The sequence below is a fragment of the Periophthalmus magnuspinnatus genome, chromosome 16, assembly GCF_009829125.3.
Source record: "Periophthalmus magnuspinnatus isolate fPerMag1 chromosome 16, fPerMag1.2.pri, whole genome shotgun sequence".
In the NCBI taxonomy this organism is placed as follows: Eukaryota; Metazoa; Chordata; class Actinopteri; order Gobiiformes; family Gobiidae; genus Periophthalmus; species Periophthalmus magnuspinnatus.
In genome coordinates, this window is record NC_047141.1 from 25,431,961 (window position 1) to 25,450,114 (window position 18,154).

Here is an 18,154-nt window from a genome sequence, read left to right on the forward strand (position 1 = left end):
ATCTGTTGGCATGCGCTGAGTTAAAAACTGCGCACAAAACCGTACTTGTTTCCTTGAAAAGCTTTTCTCAGTTGTGATTCATACTCTACACCTCAAGGGGGCGAAAGCGCACACACCACGTCCCCGCGCAGAAGAAGCACTGTCTCTGCTTTTGCCATTTTCCATTCCTCCTGATTCTCAAGCGATTTTTAGGTTGTTTTTTTTTTAACTTATTTGTACTCGCACATACGTTGGTTGGACTCGTGTGTTGGGCTTCTAGTAAGTGGAGTTGTCTGAGAAGAAGATTTTCATTTAGCAAGTTTAAATGTGTTCCTCTTTTTCATGTAGACCTACTATCATGTCGCTAGCCAGTGTTAGCTGCTTTGAGGCCTGTGTGCCAACAATGACGCGTCAGTTTGTTCTACTCGTTTGAGAATTTAAGATCGTATTTATCGGCTATGTTCGGATTAGGCTGTGTTCGCGGTTCTGGGTGGTAAGACACTGGCGCCTTTTCAACGCCATGTGGTCTGTTTGGATCGATCTTTGGTAAACGAATCTTCGAACAATGGAAGTTATTTTTGAGCGGGTGTCATTTTGTTTTTATTTTTTTGGAAAACGTCTACACTTCAAGAGGACGTATGCCAAACATACTTTTCTACAAGACAACTTCTGCAAGAAATCGGAAAAATACCATTTTAAACAAATTACTTAATGGAGACACTACCCTCATTCCAAAAATAAAGCCCTATTTGAGTTGTATTTCTTTGAATAGAACCTTCATTGATCTGCTCTCTGTCAATTCTAGAAATAATAATATTCTGTTATAGAGCTTTTCATATGTTTTTAAGTAACACATTTGTGAGGATCTATACTGCAGAGCCGCACGCACATGGAATGGGTGGGAATATTTGGAATTTGTTGGTAGTGGAAATTAAATTTTGAGAAGCCCCTGTAAGCAATTCTTGCACATGATTGTAGTATTTGTCACACTATATGGTTATTGTTATTGTTATTGAGAATAAGGTGCTATTTATTGTGTCCGTGGGGGGATTTGTCCTCTGCCCTTGACCAACGCTTACTTCATCCCACTCCCTTTCAAGCAAAGAGACTTGAGTCATTTTGTACATGTGATACATTTTAAGTGTACGCATGCATTTTTCCCCTTTCTTGGACAAGTATATACAATTTTCTTAGACCAAGGCTTAAAATAAACAAACCATCATCATCAGTGCCACTGAGGCAACCTCTTTGGAGCAGTCTCCACAGTGCAGCTCATGGAAAGCTTTTCCCAGATCTCGAGCTAGGCTTGGTCAAGACTACCTCATCATTTATGTTTTTGGACTTGGGATGATGTTCTTGGAACAGATGGGGATCATCATAATAAATACTGATGGAAACTTATTTCATCCTTACTACATGGGAAGAATTCATTTGTCCTAAACAAGGTTTTATAATGCGCGCTGACCAGAGTTCATATTATTGTGCAACAGACATTAGTGGAGATGAGCGTGTTGTTTTAGATTGTCTGTCTTGTGGCCATCAAACCTGTAATTTAAGTTATTTAGTGTATGTTATTTGGGAGACCGGGAAGGCCTTGTGTTGAAATTGGTTTATAAACTCTGATGCTTGAAATTTTACTTCAGAGAATTGAAGGTCTTGTATAGAAAACCCTAACTGCAAATGTTTGGTGGTCTGAATTTATACTTGTCATATGAGCATTTGGAATGGATTTTTTTTCTTTTAGAGTGAACCTTTTTGAAGTTGTTAAATTATACTGCATCAGCATACATTTTGATGGGCCTTAAACATTGAATGGAAATGAGAAAGGAAAAATTGTTAATGTTGTGCAGATTTTTGCTTCAATATGGTGAGTTCAAGGGCCTGGTCACTAATAATGCTCAGGCTGCCCTATTGGATGTTTCTTGATGTATAGAAATGGAAAATGATGGAAAAAATGGCTGTTGTGCATTTGGGAGAATGACTAATCACATTCTAGAATTTGAAAACCAATGGATCATCGATATTTGGAACTTTATTCTTCACTTAGTGTTGGAGAAGAATTGTTGGCATTAATGGTTTTCTGTACCCTTTTGTCTACAGGTGTTTCTTGGTCAGCATGGCAGTCGTCATCCGTTTACAGGGACTGTCAATAGCAGCTGGTTCTCAGGACATTCGCAAGTTCTTCAGTGGCCTTAGAATTCCAGATGGGGGAGTGCATATAGTTGGAGGCGAGTTAGATGAAGCATTCATCATTTTTGGTTCCGACGAGGATGCAAGAATTGCCATGACTAAATCCGGTAATTATATCAAAGGCTCACCTGTTAAATTGCTGCTGAGCAGTAAAACAGAAATGCAAAATGTACTGGAAAGAAGTTCTATGAATTTGGGCATGGACCAAAGAAAAATGCTAAATGACAAACCAAGACATATGAAGATGGAAGAAATGAGGGGCCCCAGGCGTTCAGCAGATCATGGAAGGCCTTCAGGCAGATTGGGCTATTCTCCACCGATACAGCACAGAAGGGCTTCGGGCTTTGAAAAGGAAAGACAACTGATGCTGCGCGGGATGCCCTTCTCTGTCACTGAGAAAGATGTGTTAAAGTTCTTTGAGGGTTTGGCTGTAGAAAAAGTGGTTCTTATGCAGAACAATCGTGGACAAAACAATGGGAATGGCCTTGTAGCATTTGCATCAAAGGAAGATGCAAACCATGGGCTAAAGAGACACAAGCAATACATTGGTACAAGATTTGTTGAGATCTATACACTAAAAGAATGGCAACAGGTTTCTGGGGAAATACCACTGGGTGCATCTCTGTCTGGTATGTCTCAGAGGCAGCAGCAACCGCCACCTCGCAGTCAGGAGGATTCACAATACCATGGAAGATCAAGGTCCCCTTTAGTCCGTGGCTCTTCACCTTCAAGTGGTGAATACTGTGTTCTTTTGGACAATCTGTCCTTTTCAGCAGAAAAACATGACATCATGAAGTTTTTCTCTAGAATCAGACTTGGAAGTGATCAGATTCTCTACTTACTGAATGGCAGTGGATCAAGAACAAGACGTGCATTTGTGCTTTTTAAAAGTCTACAGGATTACCGTGATGCTTTGGATCGAGACAACCGAACAATGGCGAATCGAAATATTAGTATTCGTCCAATCTCAAGAGAAAAAATGATCAGGCTTCTGGAAGATCAGAAGCTCAATCCTACCAGTGACAAAAACAGCATCCATATAAGGTCCCTACCATTTGATGTGAGGAAAGTTGAGGTTATGGATTTCTTTATTGGATTTGATGTGGCTGAAGAAGATGTTATCCTCCGGCGAGATCATAAAGGAAATGGCCTTGGTGAGGCTATAGTTTCATTTAAGACAGAAGAGGAGGCTATGGAGGCCCTCTCACTCAATGGACGAAGGTTTCTGGGGTCGGAGGTACGCTTACGGGGAGTTTCACAGTCTGAAATGCAGGACTTGATTAACCCAAAGTCTTTCAGAGAAGATCGCTATCCGGAGAGGAACTTTGAAGGTTCCTTTGTTCCAGACATGGAGTTTCTTCCAAAAAGACCACTTAGAGAGGAGCGACCTCGTGTCTCTAGGGACTTAACACGAGGCTCACATAGTGAAGGCAGAGAGAGTACACGTGGTGGGGCCAGGCTCTCCGGTCATGATGGTCCTACCTGTATAAAGCTTATCAACCTACCATTTAACATAAAAGTAGAAGATGTTTATGACTTTTGCTATGGCTATAAAATAATCCCTGGGTCTGTTTCACTGCAGTATGAGAAGAATGGGGCTTCAAAAGGCACTGCAACTGTGGTGTTTGAGTCCCGGCAGGAGGCTCTGACAGCCATTGATGATCTTACTGGTAGACCAATTGGCCAAAGAAAAATTCAACTTGTATTTCTATAAAAACACATGTATTTTTGTCATCTGGAAAACACAAAAAGTGTTGCTCTTTGCATATGTAAATCTGTGTGCCATAAATGTACTTATGGAAGATGCTTTTCTTTTGTAAAATAGGTGATTTTGTGAAATTGTCTTGAAATAAGGAAGGAAAAAATTAAATCTTCTGAAAGTAATGTCTTTTTTATTTATTTTTTACTTCATTAGGCTACATAAAGAAACAGTAGATATGAAGCAACTTATTTGCTACAATTATTACAGTATTTTTTTTAAAGAAAAAATGTAAAAGAAAATTTCAGTTTACAAGACGAACAAGGTTTTATGTTTTTTTATTTAAAATATTCAACTTCTCAAACCGAGATACATTATAGATTATCAATGAAAGAATATCCTTAGTACAAATAAAGATGATTAAATTAAAATAAAAGGAAATACAGAGTAAAAGTTAATGTTAATAGAGTTTATTGTGATAAAAATACATTAATATTTTCGTACAATTATGGATCTTTTCGGTTCTGCATTTTGTTGGGATTTGAACGTCACTTCCAATAACGTTTTTCCCTACGTTTTATTTGAGTTACCAACCGGAAGTAGTTTGATTTTTCCGCTGACATTACAACAGAGGGCAGGCTTCACTGAAAACCACGCCGACAAAGTTTGTACAACAGGTGAAATTACCTACAGATTTCTAACTTACTTAAAACAATTTTATTTGGACGTTTTCCATCTTAAGAGTGAATGTAAAGCTAAAATATGAGTTGTGCGTAACTTTGCTGGAATTTGAAACATAACATTACTGTTAAATGCTGGAGCACTGAGATTTTAGTTTATATCAACACTAAAAGCATATCGATTGTACAATAAAAGGAAAATAACGTACACACACCTCTCTAGTTACCTGAAAATCTGGGTTTACTGATGCTTCACGGTTTTACTAGCTAGTTAAAGCCACAGTACGTAACTTTTTAGCCAAAAACTTGACGAGATGAGAATCGTTCAGGACCATTTTTGAAATTTGATTTAAGTTTATTGCACTGAAGAAACTTACTGTGGGCGTGCTTGCATTGCAACAAACCATACTTTTCGTCTTGTGGAGGGTCTCCTGCTTGTTTCCATGGAAATGTTGTTGCTTTGGCTATAACGTTCCACTGTTCCATCTATTTGGAGTGTGCTCTGAACTTTGGTTTTAACTGTAATTTCCATGGATTCATGCATCTTTTAAATGCTCAGTTTATTGAATGTACAAAATGTAGACCTACAGAATGGAGATTTCAATAAGAAGAAGAATTTGGAAAAAGCATCTAGAACCTGCAAGGCCCCGTCGCCAGTGCTTTCATGTTAATATTGGTGAGTATTAGTATTAGTATTAGGACAACACCAGAATATAAACCTACCTACCTAATGTTTGTTCATCATCTTTGCAGAGCCTACAATCAACTCTGTCCCTTTTGCACAAGCAATGATTGAGGTGGCAAGTCAAGAGGTAAAAATCTTCAACAACACAATGTATACCCATTGATAAGAATGCCAATAGAGCTGTGAAATGACTGTCTAAAAACAACTTAATGACAAAAACCTTTGAAGCCATAGTGAAAAATGTCCATTGAGATACATTAGCTACTGGGTCACTGATGGTAAATAAATTTAGTACAATGTCAAAACAGTTTTGGATGAATGCTAAGTTTAGTAATTATCTATAAATCTGAATATGTTTAACATTATGCTAACTGACAATTTTATGACACAGTCCCGAGCTCTGTTGATCATCTAACCTAAAAGTAATGCTATTTACAGCCCTACATTGGCATTGAGCAGTTCAAAAAGATTCTTAGCCTTCATGAAAAGAAAGAAGGTATGGAAGGAAGTTATAAAAGCAATGTGTATCCTTTGATAAGGAATCTTTTTCTCATCTGGTTGTGTTCTTCTTATACCAGAACGGATTACTTACTCAAGGGACTTTTTAATCAGTCTGGCAAGTTGTCCTGAGTCTAGAAAGAGACCAGAGTTCTTACCCAAGCACCCTATTGTCTTGTCAAATGCAGTAAGTTTTCAACATGGTAAACAAAGCTTTATAAGGTGTATGTTTATGCAATATATACTGTCTGTATATTGTTTTACCAGAGAGACCCGGAGCACCTGTGGAGAAAAATGTGATTGAATTTTGAACAGGTGTGAGTTGTTTGATTTTCTGATTTAAATTTATTTTATTTTTATTTTTTGTATTTCTAGGCCTGACAATCAGATGATTTTAATTTCGATGAATTAAGCTTGATTTGAGAAACACATTTAATGTGATTTTGTGTACTACAAAATTATATTGAACTTGTTGTTTTTCAGGAACTGAAAATACTTCACCCATATCAAAGATGTGACCCTGTGGATCACCCTTTTTGCCTTCCTTCCTCCCCCACCCTATTCTAATGTCTCTTTATGTAAAATGTGCATGTTTGTTTTTATTTATCTAAAGCACGTTTGAAGAAGTACAAAAGCAAGAGTCACGAGTTTTTTTGTTTTGTTTTATATAAAAAAACTGTGTTGAACCTTTTGTTTATTTTTTTGATGTGTGTGCTGTGTGTTTCTACAATCAACAAGGATGTACCATGCAGCTTATATTCCAAAGAATGAGGATAACACATCGCTGAGAAGACCTCTGTAATTACTGGGAAGAACTTAAGTTTGAAGAAAAGGTAATGATGTGATTATCTGCAAAGTTGCAAGATAAACAAAGTGCTCACAAACAAGTGCTCACATTTTGTTTGGTCTTCATTCTCACATGTTTTTAAATTCACCATTGTTTTATATGTACAGCAAATTCTGCTGCTTTCTCATGGCTTTATCACCATCATCTAAAATGAGGACTGTGAGGAATGAAAAAGTCAAGGGCTTATCTATCAATACATTCAATTTAACATAATATGCCCCTTATCTGCTAAAACTGCCTGGCTAAGTAATTGTAATTCTATTAGAAGTAAAACAGTCATTTAGGTTTGCCACAGTCATCTGGTTGCAAAAACTCTCTTGCCTCATAGTGTGACTGGAAGAGGCGATTTAGTTTTATATTATATATATTGATGGTCTGAGTTAGCCTACATCCAAATAAAAATCAAACATACTGAATAAAAACAAATATTTTGCCCATACCTTAATACTAGTTAATACTACCACTACTGCACAGTGGATTTTATAATGGTTTGTATCAGTTCTGCACTGGGAGGGGGCGGGGCAAAGGTGGGATTGCAGGGAACCGCATGCCCGAGGGGTGCTGACGTCACGGTAGTGGGAGGTGCTTCGTGCTCACTAGGCGAAATTAATTGCAGTAGCGAAGGCAATAGAGGTCATTCTTCGCAGAGACATTTTGTTTTATTTACTTTAGTCAGTCTAAGTGTTTTGGGGTGGGCTGTAGCTCCGTAAAGACAACTTGCTCTGTTTGATCCAGGAAATTTGTGGAACAATATCCACCTATCCACTTCCTCGTCTATTCATTCAGGATAACCTAGTGGTTCCACCGTCGACTAACCGTCATTGATTGATTTTATATCTCTGAGATAATTTTTATCTGTTTAATTTGTTGATTATTTTCAAGAAGATGGATTCAAGAGACGGACAGCGACCAGCGTCATTTACTACGTAAGAATTTCCGGTCACGTACCGAATTCTCGTTTTTTTCTTCTTTATATTTAGGATATATGTTTATTTATAGGCTTGTCAGTGGATAGATTTCAGTTACTTTTTATTCACCCTTTATAAACAGTGTCTGATTTAAGACTTTGCCATATGAAAACGCCGCTAAGACATTATAATTAATAACTAAATGTATTGTACTCTCTGTGAAGTAGTTATGATATTATTGAATATGATACCTTAGGGCTTATATTGTGGAGGTATAATATCTTTTATTAGCATATTCATGAATTCATAGCTTCCTATTTTTATTTCCTGTACATTTTAAGTAAATTTTCCCATTCAAAAGATACAGGTATAGGATAACATTTAGCTTTAAATCACTATGGCAATGGTCCTAAGAATTCATAATTACTAAAGGCATGTACTGTTCCTGTTCCTATGTCTATTGACCAACCCCAAATTCAATATATAGATTTTTGTTAAGCATTTGTGCAGACCACCCTCCACTTACTCCTACAGTTTTATTTCCATATAATATTGCAATAAAATTATACATTTTGTAACATAATAAAACAATATAAAGCCGGCAGCAGGTGTTTTACAGTGTTATTATGTCCAGAGGTTAACTTGTACATTTCTTTCTTTTCATAGGCCCATACTTGTGCACAATCCTCACCTGGATGGATTGAAAGATGATGTTCTCTATCACTTCAGTCTTGGAACTGAAACCCATGACCTCCCTGCTATGTTTGGCGATGTTAAAGTAAGAGCGTGTTTTTGCCTTGTGTTTTCTCCAATTTACTGTAAATGTATATACATTAATATTTTGTGTGCATTTAAGTTTGTTTGTGTCGGTGGCAGCCCATGGAGAATGAAATCTTTCATTGAATACATTGCCAGTGTACTTGGGATGGAGGACCCCAAAGCAGAATATCCAAATATCTGTGCTGGAACTGACCGTTATGCTATGTACAAGATTGGGCCTGTACTTTCAGTTAGTGTAAGCTAATAATTCGAAAATATGTTTGTTATTATCTGTTCTATTTTTACAACACACACCAAAAAGGGTAACCTGTTTGTTTTCCAGCATGGGATGGGGATTCCCTCCATCTCCATAATGTTACATGAGCTAATAAAGCTACTCCATCATGCACGCTGCACTGATGTTACAATTTTCCGCATTGGGACCTCAGGTGGAATAGGTAGGTACATTTATAAGCACAATATAAGCAAAAATACAAATTCTGCCATTCTATATTTGCTCCTCTTTTGTTGTCTGTTTTTTAGGCCTTGAACCAGGCACTGTTGTTGTCACCAAACAGTCGGTTGATGCAAATTTTCTGCCAAAGTTTGAGCAGGTGATACTTGGTAAGACTGTAATGCGTAACACAGATCTTGATCCAGGGCTGGCCCAGGAGTTGCTGGAGTGCAGCAAAGAGTTAAACCAGTTTGACACACAGTTGGGAAACACCATGTGTACCATGGACTTTTATGAAGGTAAATTCACTCATTGTGATGCCATATGAGAAGCTATTGTGTTATTTACAGAAAACATTGGCTTTGCTTAGGTCAAGCCCGTCTGGATGGTGCTTTCTGCTCGTACACTGAGGAAGATAAACAAGAATATCTCCATAACGCCCAAAAAGCTGGAGTGTGCAACATTGAAATGGAGTCATCTGTTTTTGCTGCTATGTGCAAGATGAGTGGCCTGCGTGGTAAGAAATCAAGTCCTCCATTCATTCCTACATAACATCAAATGTTGTTGCAGTGTTATTTATATTAATATATTTGTGCTGTCTAGCTGCTGTGGTGTGTGTCACATTCCTGGACCGTCTCAAAGGAGATCAACTCACGAGCTCTCATGACATCCTTAACAATTACCAACAGCGGCCGCAGATCCTGGTCGGCCACTACATCAAGAAACACCTCACCCACAAGAAGGACAGTTAACAGCAAAGTGCAAATAGTATATTCAAATATATTATAGATAAAAAGAACTGTGGTGTTTAAATATGTTTTTCTTCTGCCTTTCCTTTCACACTGTGGTCTTAATCCTATGGCTATATTACAGAGGTTTTTAATATAATTATTATTGCTCCTCAAAATAAAATATGTAATATATAATTATATTTCTGCTTGCATGATGATGATGCATTATTATAATACATTATTATTCATTTATTAAACTCTCAGGTTGTTATATAAGACTTGTCCTGTCACAGACAATTAGTTAACCATAAAATATAAAACAAAAATAAAGGACTGTAAACATTGTCATTTTGTCACTTTTGCTTCTATAAATGTATTGTAAAATGTTATGAGACAAAACACAAATTTTAGACACAGACACACTTAACACAAATGTTAAGTGTCTCTGCCCGTTAATATAATTTGCCTGACTATAACAGCCTAATGCCACAGTAGGTACACACATGGTCAGGAAAAATCAGACAACTAGAATAGTCAGACAACCCTATAATCAGATCAGATTTGTATGTGTGTTTATGTGCACAAAATAAATCAGCTGATCAATGCATTTTCATTATAAACTCCCTTGTCAAAACTTGCACAGTTATGAGCTATCAAAAAGAAATCAGATTACCGGTACTCACATCACAGATTACTAACATGAAATTGTAATAATTTGATAACACCAGAAATCAGTTTTGCAACATACCTACAGTAATAGTCTAGTATTTGCTGTGTGTATTTACTGTATGAGTTAAAGCCTAACTCATTCTCCATGAGTCATTGATGACGCTAAAGTGCCTCTTGACCGGTCCTGAAGTAATGGTGCTGATTTATTGAAACTCTGCAGTCTGTTCCCAGAAATAATCTAACTGTGGGATGAGAATATCGCCGTACACTGGCCCACTGCTGGTCGCATAGAGCTGAACTGCGCCTGCGCGTAAGAGGAGTGTCCGTGTGCACGCGCTCTTACCTCCTACCATCCATCTGATCTGGACTCGCTGTGTTCGCTGACTCAGTGCCTTAAGCAACATCCCTGTTCACCCGAATACAGCTCCACAATCCTCTGCGGAGAAATACCATCCAGCATGGCCAAAACAGCAGCAGGTAAACCTTCATTATTTTAATCCAATTATTTACCAGTGCGTAGGCGTAGCATTGCGCACGGGAACATAGGTTATTATTTCATCTTTTCGGCCTGATGTCTGTGGTGTGCCATGTCCAAAAGTGTAGCTTTATTCCTTATTCTAAAACATCTACAGTTGAAATTCCTGTCATCACCTTTAGTCAATTGAAATCACGTTTTTGGTGCGTCTTTATGCGCTTTGGAATGAAGTCTCAGTCTATATAATTAGCCAGTGCGTTACCAACCCATGTGTGCTTTCTTTTATTTCTTTCATTGAATAATTTGGGTCATCTATAGTTTGTTTTACTCTTATTACGTGTTTTAGTTTGGGTACGCTGTTGGTTTTGGTGGAGGTTTCTTTATTTACACCTGCAGTTGATGCTACAGCGGTCTGACATGCAGCATAATGCAGACGGACCCCACCCAAGACGCGAGGATGAGAGCGTTTAGCCCTTATGCTGGCGAGGGGCGTTTTATCATCCACCCTGCCATAAAACTGCTACAGTCTTAACAGATTTCTCACAAACCTGGATGCTTTTAAATACGAAATAATCTTATTGTTTATAGACTGTCTGTCATGATTTACAACAGGCTATTTTAGGCCTTGGGATGAGCGTCCTGTATCATTGTGGATGGAGGGTCAGTTTGCAATCCAAGCAAATGATACCTTTTAATGAGTGGTCATAATAATAAAAATAATAAAGTTTTCCTGCGTTGTATTTAAATGCAGCTTTGGATGGGCAATTGCAAAAGAAACAGGTGCATGACAAGGTGGGAGGTATCACTGCAAGGGGCTTTCTGCAACAATAGTGCTGAGAACTCAAAATATTTATTAGCATATGCACAATTGGGAAACATGTCGAAAGATAAATACATGTATCCTATAACACAAATAAAAATGATTACGTTGGATTATATTCTTTGACTCCAAATGGGTAGTGCCTTGTTTAAAAAGTACTTTGGGCAAGTTTCTAGAACACCCCACCCACCTGCTACCTAAGCATGAATAAGGAGCAATTTCTCAGTCATTCAAGAACTGCAAGCTCTTTTAGCTTGATGAAACCTGTTTTATTCACCATATTAATTATTCAGCAACAGTTTCCTTCGGTTCCTAAAGAATATTGACGGATAGCTGATGTTAATTGGTTTATTGACTTAATTTCCTTGACTTAAACGCAGAGATTATTGTGAGAGTAAAGCCGTATTCATCAGCCCACGTGTCACATTTTCAAAAACTCTTCCATATGTGATGTTGTGTTGTTTTCTTTGCAGCCTACAAAGAAAAGATGAAGGAGTTGTCTGTCTTCTCCCTCATCTGCTCCTGTTTTTACCCAGAATCTCGCAAGAACCTCATTTGCGAATTTGAAGGTATTGATCCATAATGTTTGCCTGTTCCTTTTTTTTTACAAATTATCAATTGATTTAATTGATTGGACATTGATTTTTGGGGTGGTGTCACTGTGTCATTTACAGACATGGAGGTGAAACCCATAGACAAGCGAGCATCTGGACAGGCTTTTGAGGTGATTCTTAAGCCCTTATCTCCGGTGTCAGAGGTGTCCCCCGGTCTGCCCTCTCCACCCAAGCGGGACATCTCACTGGAGGACATCGAGAAGAAGCTCGAGGCAGCAGAGGAGCGGAGGAAGGTGAGATGCTCCAAATAGTACAAGTTAACGAGGTACAAAACAGTGCAAAAGTTCCAGGCAGGTGTGAGAAAAGAGCCGCTGTTAGCTAGTCCTTTAATACATTTAGAATTACTATTTTTATTTTGGTTATAAGGACTTTGCAGTGTTATAAATGTCTCAGAGACTGTATTTTAATGGCTCCTACTCCTTGTTAAGATTCAAGAGTGTTTCAAGGGAGTCTTCACCCTTTTGAATTAAAAAACAGAAGCTGCACTGCAGTGGCCCACTGCTCCTGACATTGAAGGATGGGTCAAATGCTAAAAATAGATTTTTCCACAGAGACAATATTTTCAACACCATAGTGTAATTTAGTAGTTTTGGAGTGGTCTTTTTCCTTAATAAAGAAAGTTTTGTATGTCAGTGAGGCTTATCAGTGGACGTAACTTCTGGTTGGCAGGTAGGTAGATAACTTTATTTTTACCCGCAGGTAGAAATGCTTTGCAGCTAGAGTTGGCTTCCATGCAAACATACATACAAGTCACAAAATAACAAATACAGACTTAAAATCATAGGAAATATGAAAGTGTCTCACAGTGCTGATCAAACCAGTTTACAGCTTATTTAGCAAACAAACAACTGCTGGAATAGAGCAGCAGAAATAACATTTTCAATCTTTTCTCCTATAAACTTTTAAGTAAATTAATTAGATATTATGAGTTTGAAAGCTTGTTGGCAGCTAAATCTGTTTTAACTTCATAAAGCAGTCCATTTCATTTACAGCATATTAATTGAAGCTTAAGATACTAATAATTCTAAAATAAATATTAATAGGTGATTAGCCTTTATCTTTTTCATGAAGTCTATGGGGAAAATGGCATTTCTACTTCCAGAACCAAATGTCCCACTGACTATTTTTCTTGTTTTGTCTGATTTTTCCTGTTGTTTGATTTTCCTGTTTGTTTTTGTGTGTAGGCAGCACGGTGGCTGAGTGGAAACACTCATGCCTCACAGCAAGAAGGTTTGGTTCGATCCCCAGGTCGCCCAGGCCTTTCTGTGTGGAGTTTTGCATGTTTTTTTGCATGTTTCTCCCCGTGTCTGGATGGGTTTCCTCCGGGTACTCCGGTTTCCCCCATCAACCAAAACATGAACGCCCTTCGAGACAACTGTTGTTGTAATTTTGGGCGTTACAAAAATAAAATGAATTGAATTGAATTGACTGATGATGAAATATCATTATTTATTTGCCTTGCCTTCTAGTCCCAGGAGGCTCACGTGCTGAGGGTCTTGGCTGAGAAGAGGGAGCACGAGCGGGACGTGCTGCTCAAGGCCATGGAGGAGAACAGTAACTTCAGCCGGATGGCCGAGGAGAAGCTAATGATGAAGATGGACCAGATCAGGGAGAACCGCGAAGCCCACCTGGCCGCCATGATGGAGCGTCTACAGGAGAAGGTACAGACAAAGTGCTGATCTTGGATAGATAATAAGAGGAACACAATCACAATACATTCACGTTGTGGAACAGCAGTTGATGGAAAAATAATAATCATATTTTTGGTGAATGGTCAACTTACATAGAAATAAAAATGCCAGACACTCATTTAAACGTCTTCATGTTCACCTAGGGCTGCAACGATTAATGACCTCTTTGTGACTAGTCAATAATTGTAATTGCTATCTGCACTATACAGAATCTGAAACATAAAGATCTTTTTAAAACAAAGACAGTGGCATTCATCAAATCAAAATGTCAAAAAATCATTATAAATTTCTCTCAGCATACTTCTAAATATTTTATATCTAGATGCCTTCAGTTGCCTTGTTTCAACCTTTATTTGTTTGATAATGTTTTTAATTTAAAGTTTTAATGTACAACTGAATCATCAATAAATCATCAACGATCATAAAAAAATCATAAAATAAAATAAAAAAAATCAAGACTTGCTATTAATGGACTACTAAACATTTGTTAGCTGCAGCCCTACATTCACGTTCTTGACTTGTTTTTTGTAGGAAAGACATGCCGCGGAGGTGCGCAGGAACAAAGAGATTCGGGAGGAGCTGACAGCATGAGCCCAGTGCTTCTACAGTGAAACTCCATCTCCCTGAGTCCTGAACATCACCTCCTCCACACAGCATCACTAGTACAAACACTTTCAGTCTTATTTATGGATACAACTACAGTAACAATAAATACAACCAATTAGAGTAGAGAGTATTATTGAGTATTTATCTTGACTGATTTATTCATATCTGAGTGAAGTGCATTAAATGTACAACACAGTATTTTTTACTTTGTGGATATTTATTTCATTTATTGAAAGGCCTTTGATGGGTGCATTGGCGCTAGACTGACTGTGTTATGTCATGATTATGTATGATCATGTGTTTTTTGTGAAAAACGATGGTTGGTGAACTGTAGATAACAGACTTTTCTCACTGTCTCATCCATATCCCCACACTTACATGGAAACAAAAATGCCAAACACATTTAAACGTGTCCACTTTCTCTATAGATAGACCTTGAGGTGCTTTAGTAGAATCAAGAATGTTTCTGCCCAAAGGGAGCAGCTCTTTGTACACCTGTTTTTTTTTCACCGTCCTTTGTCATTTTGCTCAATAATTTTGTAAAATAGGCTACACTGTATTTGAGAGGTCATTGATGGATTGTTATGCCACACTAAAGTACTCTGAATAGTCTTGGACAATGGAATGTGCTTTTTGCTCCAACCTTGGTATTGGTATTAGTGAAAATAATTATGTCTGGTCTGGCTTTCTGAATGTTAATTATCCATGGCGCACCTGTATTTGTGTCTGCTCCAGTCAGGGGCTTACAAAGGGATAGAGGCATTCTGAACTAGTCTCTTTTTAAATTCACTGGTATGAACACACTGCTGCTTGTATTTCCCCCTTCATAAACTGGCTCTGTTAAAGCTTTGATGGAAAAAAGCAATTGGTTCTGTAAATCTGGCATGCAAATTTGGGTTACTTTCTGTGCTTAAAGGGAAAATGTAACAGCTAATAAAACGACAAGTTATGTAAACATCTTGACAAGCAAGGTCTCCTGATTTTCATTCTTCTATTGTGATCAATGACGTGGGTTCATGTCAGTCTGAACAAATGAGCAAGACCATTCTTTATCCAGCAGATGGCGCTATTTGTCAACTAATAACATTGCTTCGCATTCATAACATTGACCACAAACACAATCATTAATTTAAATAAGACACAAAACACATCTGTTGTCCTTCTTGTATAATACCATTGGAATAACATTAGATTAAAAAAACAAACAAAACAAAACAGCAAAAAAAAAACTCACACATTGAGTTGAGGCTTTTTTTTGTTTTTGTTTTTTTAGTCCTGTGTCTCCATCCTGTTCACACTATTGTCTTTATTTCAGAACAACCCAATCTGCTGAGGTCAGGCCAACATTGTAAAGGATTTCCTCTAGCTCTTAATGATTTCCTGAGTATTCAAAAGGGCAACAATGTAGTCCGATTCAGTTACCTACCTGGCACATCGTCAGGGGGTGGCATTCGAGCCCATAAATTCTACATTTCGACAGGTTCTTATTACCCTTTGTTCAGCCTTCATGTGAATATGAAGTCCTATCAGAGAGCACCGTCACAAGACCTGATATCTAGTGTTGTAGGTAAACGCACACACAGTATCCCACATTTACATTGAGCAGTTTTGTGTTTATTGGTACAAAAATACATTTGAATTATTGGCATCACCCTGTCAGAGCATTTCTTTCAAACTAGATGTTCATTGAAACAAGTTTGCAAGTATGCACGACAAATGTAGAAGGCAAAACTACTTGATCTACACAAATCTCATCAGCACTTCTACTTATTATGGGCATGTTTACTTCTTCATTCTGTCACAACACAAAATAAAATACACTTTTATCTTTTATCAACCATTCACACGTCACAAAAGAACAGTTCATAGATCCTGTGTTTTCTTGTGTGTGGTTGTGGCTCTGGTACCTTCAGTCCATGGATCAATTCAGAAGGCCCCAATCTCCGTGCCCCACGGCCGGTACGGCTTAGACAGAGTGGAGCTGGAGCTCAGAGAGGCCGGAGCCACCAAAGGCAAAGCCCCAATGGACAGAGGGAACGTGAGGGAGGAAAGCGATGACAGCAGAGGTGGAGTGAGCTTGGAACCCGGGACAGTGAGGGCAAGTGGCAGGACCCCATTTGGAGGTACCCTCAGAGAGTCTGTGTGGGACAGGACTGTCAGACTGGACACTGGGGATGCTTCAGAGGATGAAGAAGGCGAGGAAGCGGTGGAGGAAGGCGAGCTGCTGTTGCTCCTGGGGGCCAGAGTCCTGCCCTGCAGCAGGAGCTGATGTGAATGGGCTGAGCCGTAAGGGCCCCAGGCCAAGTGTTCAAGTCCAGAGTGCACCTCTCTCTGTGAGACGTAGTTACTGAGGTGGGACACCAGCCGTATTCTCAGAGGGTCTGCGCTGTCCCGTCCCTCCATGATGCTCAGGTAACGTGCTGTCTCTGCCAAGCACTCCCTGAAGCCCAGACTGTGGTAGTCTTTAGCCAGAGTGTACGCCTCAAAGTAACCTGCCACAGAAACAGTCTTTAGTGACAAACACTGATCTTAAGATATAATATTATCATATTCAGTTTATACATCAGTAATTACCTTTGCCACCAGAGGCATGAAGCATCTTCAGATGGTCAACAGTCATCTGCAGGATTTCAGCTTTTTCCAGTTTAGCAGAACCCTAAAATAAAGGACCCAGTTTTGGTCACCTTTTCTATGCACAATTTCTCTATTGTACATTAGGCCATGTTTCATTTACCTGTTTCTCAAAGGCACTTGGCACCAGTCTTCTCAGTTCTGACAGGCTGTTATTGATTCGGTCACGTCGTCTTTTCTCAATAATCTGAAAAGAGAAAGACACCCTTTTATTTTAAACATATAATTAACACATTTACAGTACATGGAAACTTCACAGACAAAGACAGGTTGCCTTACCCCTCTGCGTCTTTTTCTGGCCTGAACCTGCGTGGTGGTGGTTGGTGACACGGAGTCATGCGAATCCAAGTGACTAAAGCCATAAAATGAAATGCAATTAGCTTAGTTTTTTATTTGAGACATTCACAAAAAAAGAAGTCTAAAATAGGTTTACGAAGAGCAAAAAGAGCCTAAAGGTAGAAAATAATAATAATAATTAAAAAAAATACACTTTAAAAAGTACCCACCAAATGTCATCGCCACTGTCCTTCTCCACCTCCACATTATCATCCAGGTCACTGTCCGAGGAGCTGTAATTGTGGCTTCGCTTCATGTTGCTTTCCAAACCCGCGTAAAAAGAGCGTCTTGGAGAAGTGCGTGCGTCCCGGAGCGCAGTGAGAGCGCAGGGTCTCGAAGCATCAGTTTAAACCCAGATTTGTTTCACTTCACTCCTCTGTGCGCGAGGGGGCGTGGCGGGGGCGGGGATCCGGGAGGTTTGGACCATGGTTTAGGCCTGCTCCAATCAAGGGGGCAAATGAGTGACGTCTGTGTTAAAACTGGTGAGAGATAGAGCGGTTAATGGCTCAGTGTAAAGAAAAAAGTGACATGGAAATGTGAAAAATGTGTGCTACAAATTAGATAATATGTAGTGAGTAGGGCACTAGTGATACTGATGGCTTAGTAGGTAAGCTCTGTGGCAAAATGAGTTGTGTATTAGTACAGAAAAGCAGTAGTAGAAGGGTTACAAAGACACACAACCATTCATTTTAGACCTTTATTTTTTAACCAACTCAGTAAACTTTACAATAATCCCTGACAAGATGGAAAAGTGGGGAAAGGCAAACACAGTGTATGCATTTTGTGTATTTTGAATGAATTACCAGTATGTAGGCCTAAATAAATGCATAAATAAACACATTGAGAATACATTATCTTGTCTGATCTTGGAACCTAAGAGTC

The 18,154-nt window shown here is 38.7% G+C and overlaps 5 protein-coding genes across 5 annotated transcripts; 4 read left to right on the top strand and 1 right to left on the bottom strand.

Annotated features, from left to right (window-relative positions):
• The first annotated feature begins 125 nt into the window (after nucleotides 1-125).
• Nucleotides 126-4,051, top strand: rbm12bb (RNA binding motif protein 12Bb). The gene is made up of 2 exons (XM_033980333.2): nucleotides 126-258; nucleotides 2,080-4,051. The coding sequence occupies exon 2, from the start codon at nucleotides 2,096-2,098 to the stop codon at nucleotides 3,881-3,883; it is 1,788 nt and encodes a 595-aa protein (XP_033836224.1). The 5' UTR covers nucleotides 126-258; nucleotides 2,080-2,095; the 3' UTR covers nucleotides 3,884-4,051.
• A 416-nt stretch (nucleotides 4,052-4,467) lies between these two features.
• gra (granulito) lies at nucleotides 4,468-6,616 on the top strand. Its single transcript, XM_033981673.2, has 7 exons — nucleotides 4,468-4,545; nucleotides 5,131-5,224; nucleotides 5,302-5,360; nucleotides 5,672-5,729; nucleotides 5,812-5,918; nucleotides 5,999-6,046; nucleotides 6,215-6,616. The coding sequence occupies exons 2-6, from the start codon at nucleotides 5,140-5,142 to the stop codon at nucleotides 6,029-6,031; spliced, it is 342 nt and encodes a 113-aa protein (XP_033837564.1). The 5' UTR covers nucleotides 4,468-4,545; nucleotides 5,131-5,139; the 3' UTR covers nucleotides 6,032-6,046; nucleotides 6,215-6,616.
• A 515-nt stretch (nucleotides 6,617-7,131) lies between these two features.
• On the top strand, nucleotides 7,132-9,775 carry upp1 (uridine phosphorylase 1). The gene is made up of 7 exons (XM_033980955.2): nucleotides 7,132-7,504; nucleotides 8,153-8,264; nucleotides 8,343-8,501; nucleotides 8,589-8,703; nucleotides 8,789-8,998; nucleotides 9,070-9,216; nucleotides 9,303-9,775. The coding sequence occupies exons 1-7, from the start codon at nucleotides 7,464-7,466 to the stop codon at nucleotides 9,449-9,451; spliced, it is 933 nt and encodes a 310-aa protein (XP_033836846.1). The 5' UTR covers nucleotides 7,132-7,463; the 3' UTR covers nucleotides 9,452-9,775.
• Nucleotides 9,776-10,369: 594 nt separating this feature from the next.
• On the top strand, nucleotides 10,370-15,271 carry stmn2a (stathmin 2a). Its single transcript, XM_033981277.2, has 5 exons — nucleotides 10,370-10,576; nucleotides 11,868-11,963; nucleotides 12,069-12,241; nucleotides 13,478-13,669; nucleotides 14,231-15,271. Exons 1-5 carry the CDS (start codon nucleotides 10,558-10,560, stop codon nucleotides 14,288-14,290), a joined length of 540 nt encoding a protein of 179 aa, XP_033837168.1. The 5' UTR covers nucleotides 10,370-10,557; the 3' UTR covers nucleotides 14,291-15,271.
• A 704-nt stretch (nucleotides 15,272-15,975) lies between these two features.
• Nucleotides 15,976-17,601, bottom strand: LOC117384016 (hairy/enhancer-of-split related with YRPW motif protein 1-like). Its single transcript, XM_033981275.2, has 5 exons — nucleotides 17,443-17,601; nucleotides 17,216-17,288; nucleotides 17,040-17,123; nucleotides 16,880-16,961; nucleotides 15,976-16,797 (listed from the first exon to the last, which is right to left on the bottom strand). The coding sequence occupies exons 1-5, from the start codon at nucleotides 17,526-17,528 to the stop codon at nucleotides 16,232-16,234; spliced, it is 891 nt and encodes a 296-aa protein (XP_033837166.1). The 5' UTR covers nucleotides 17,529-17,601; the 3' UTR covers nucleotides 15,976-16,231.
• Between the last annotated feature and the right edge of the window lie 553 nt (nucleotides 17,602-18,154).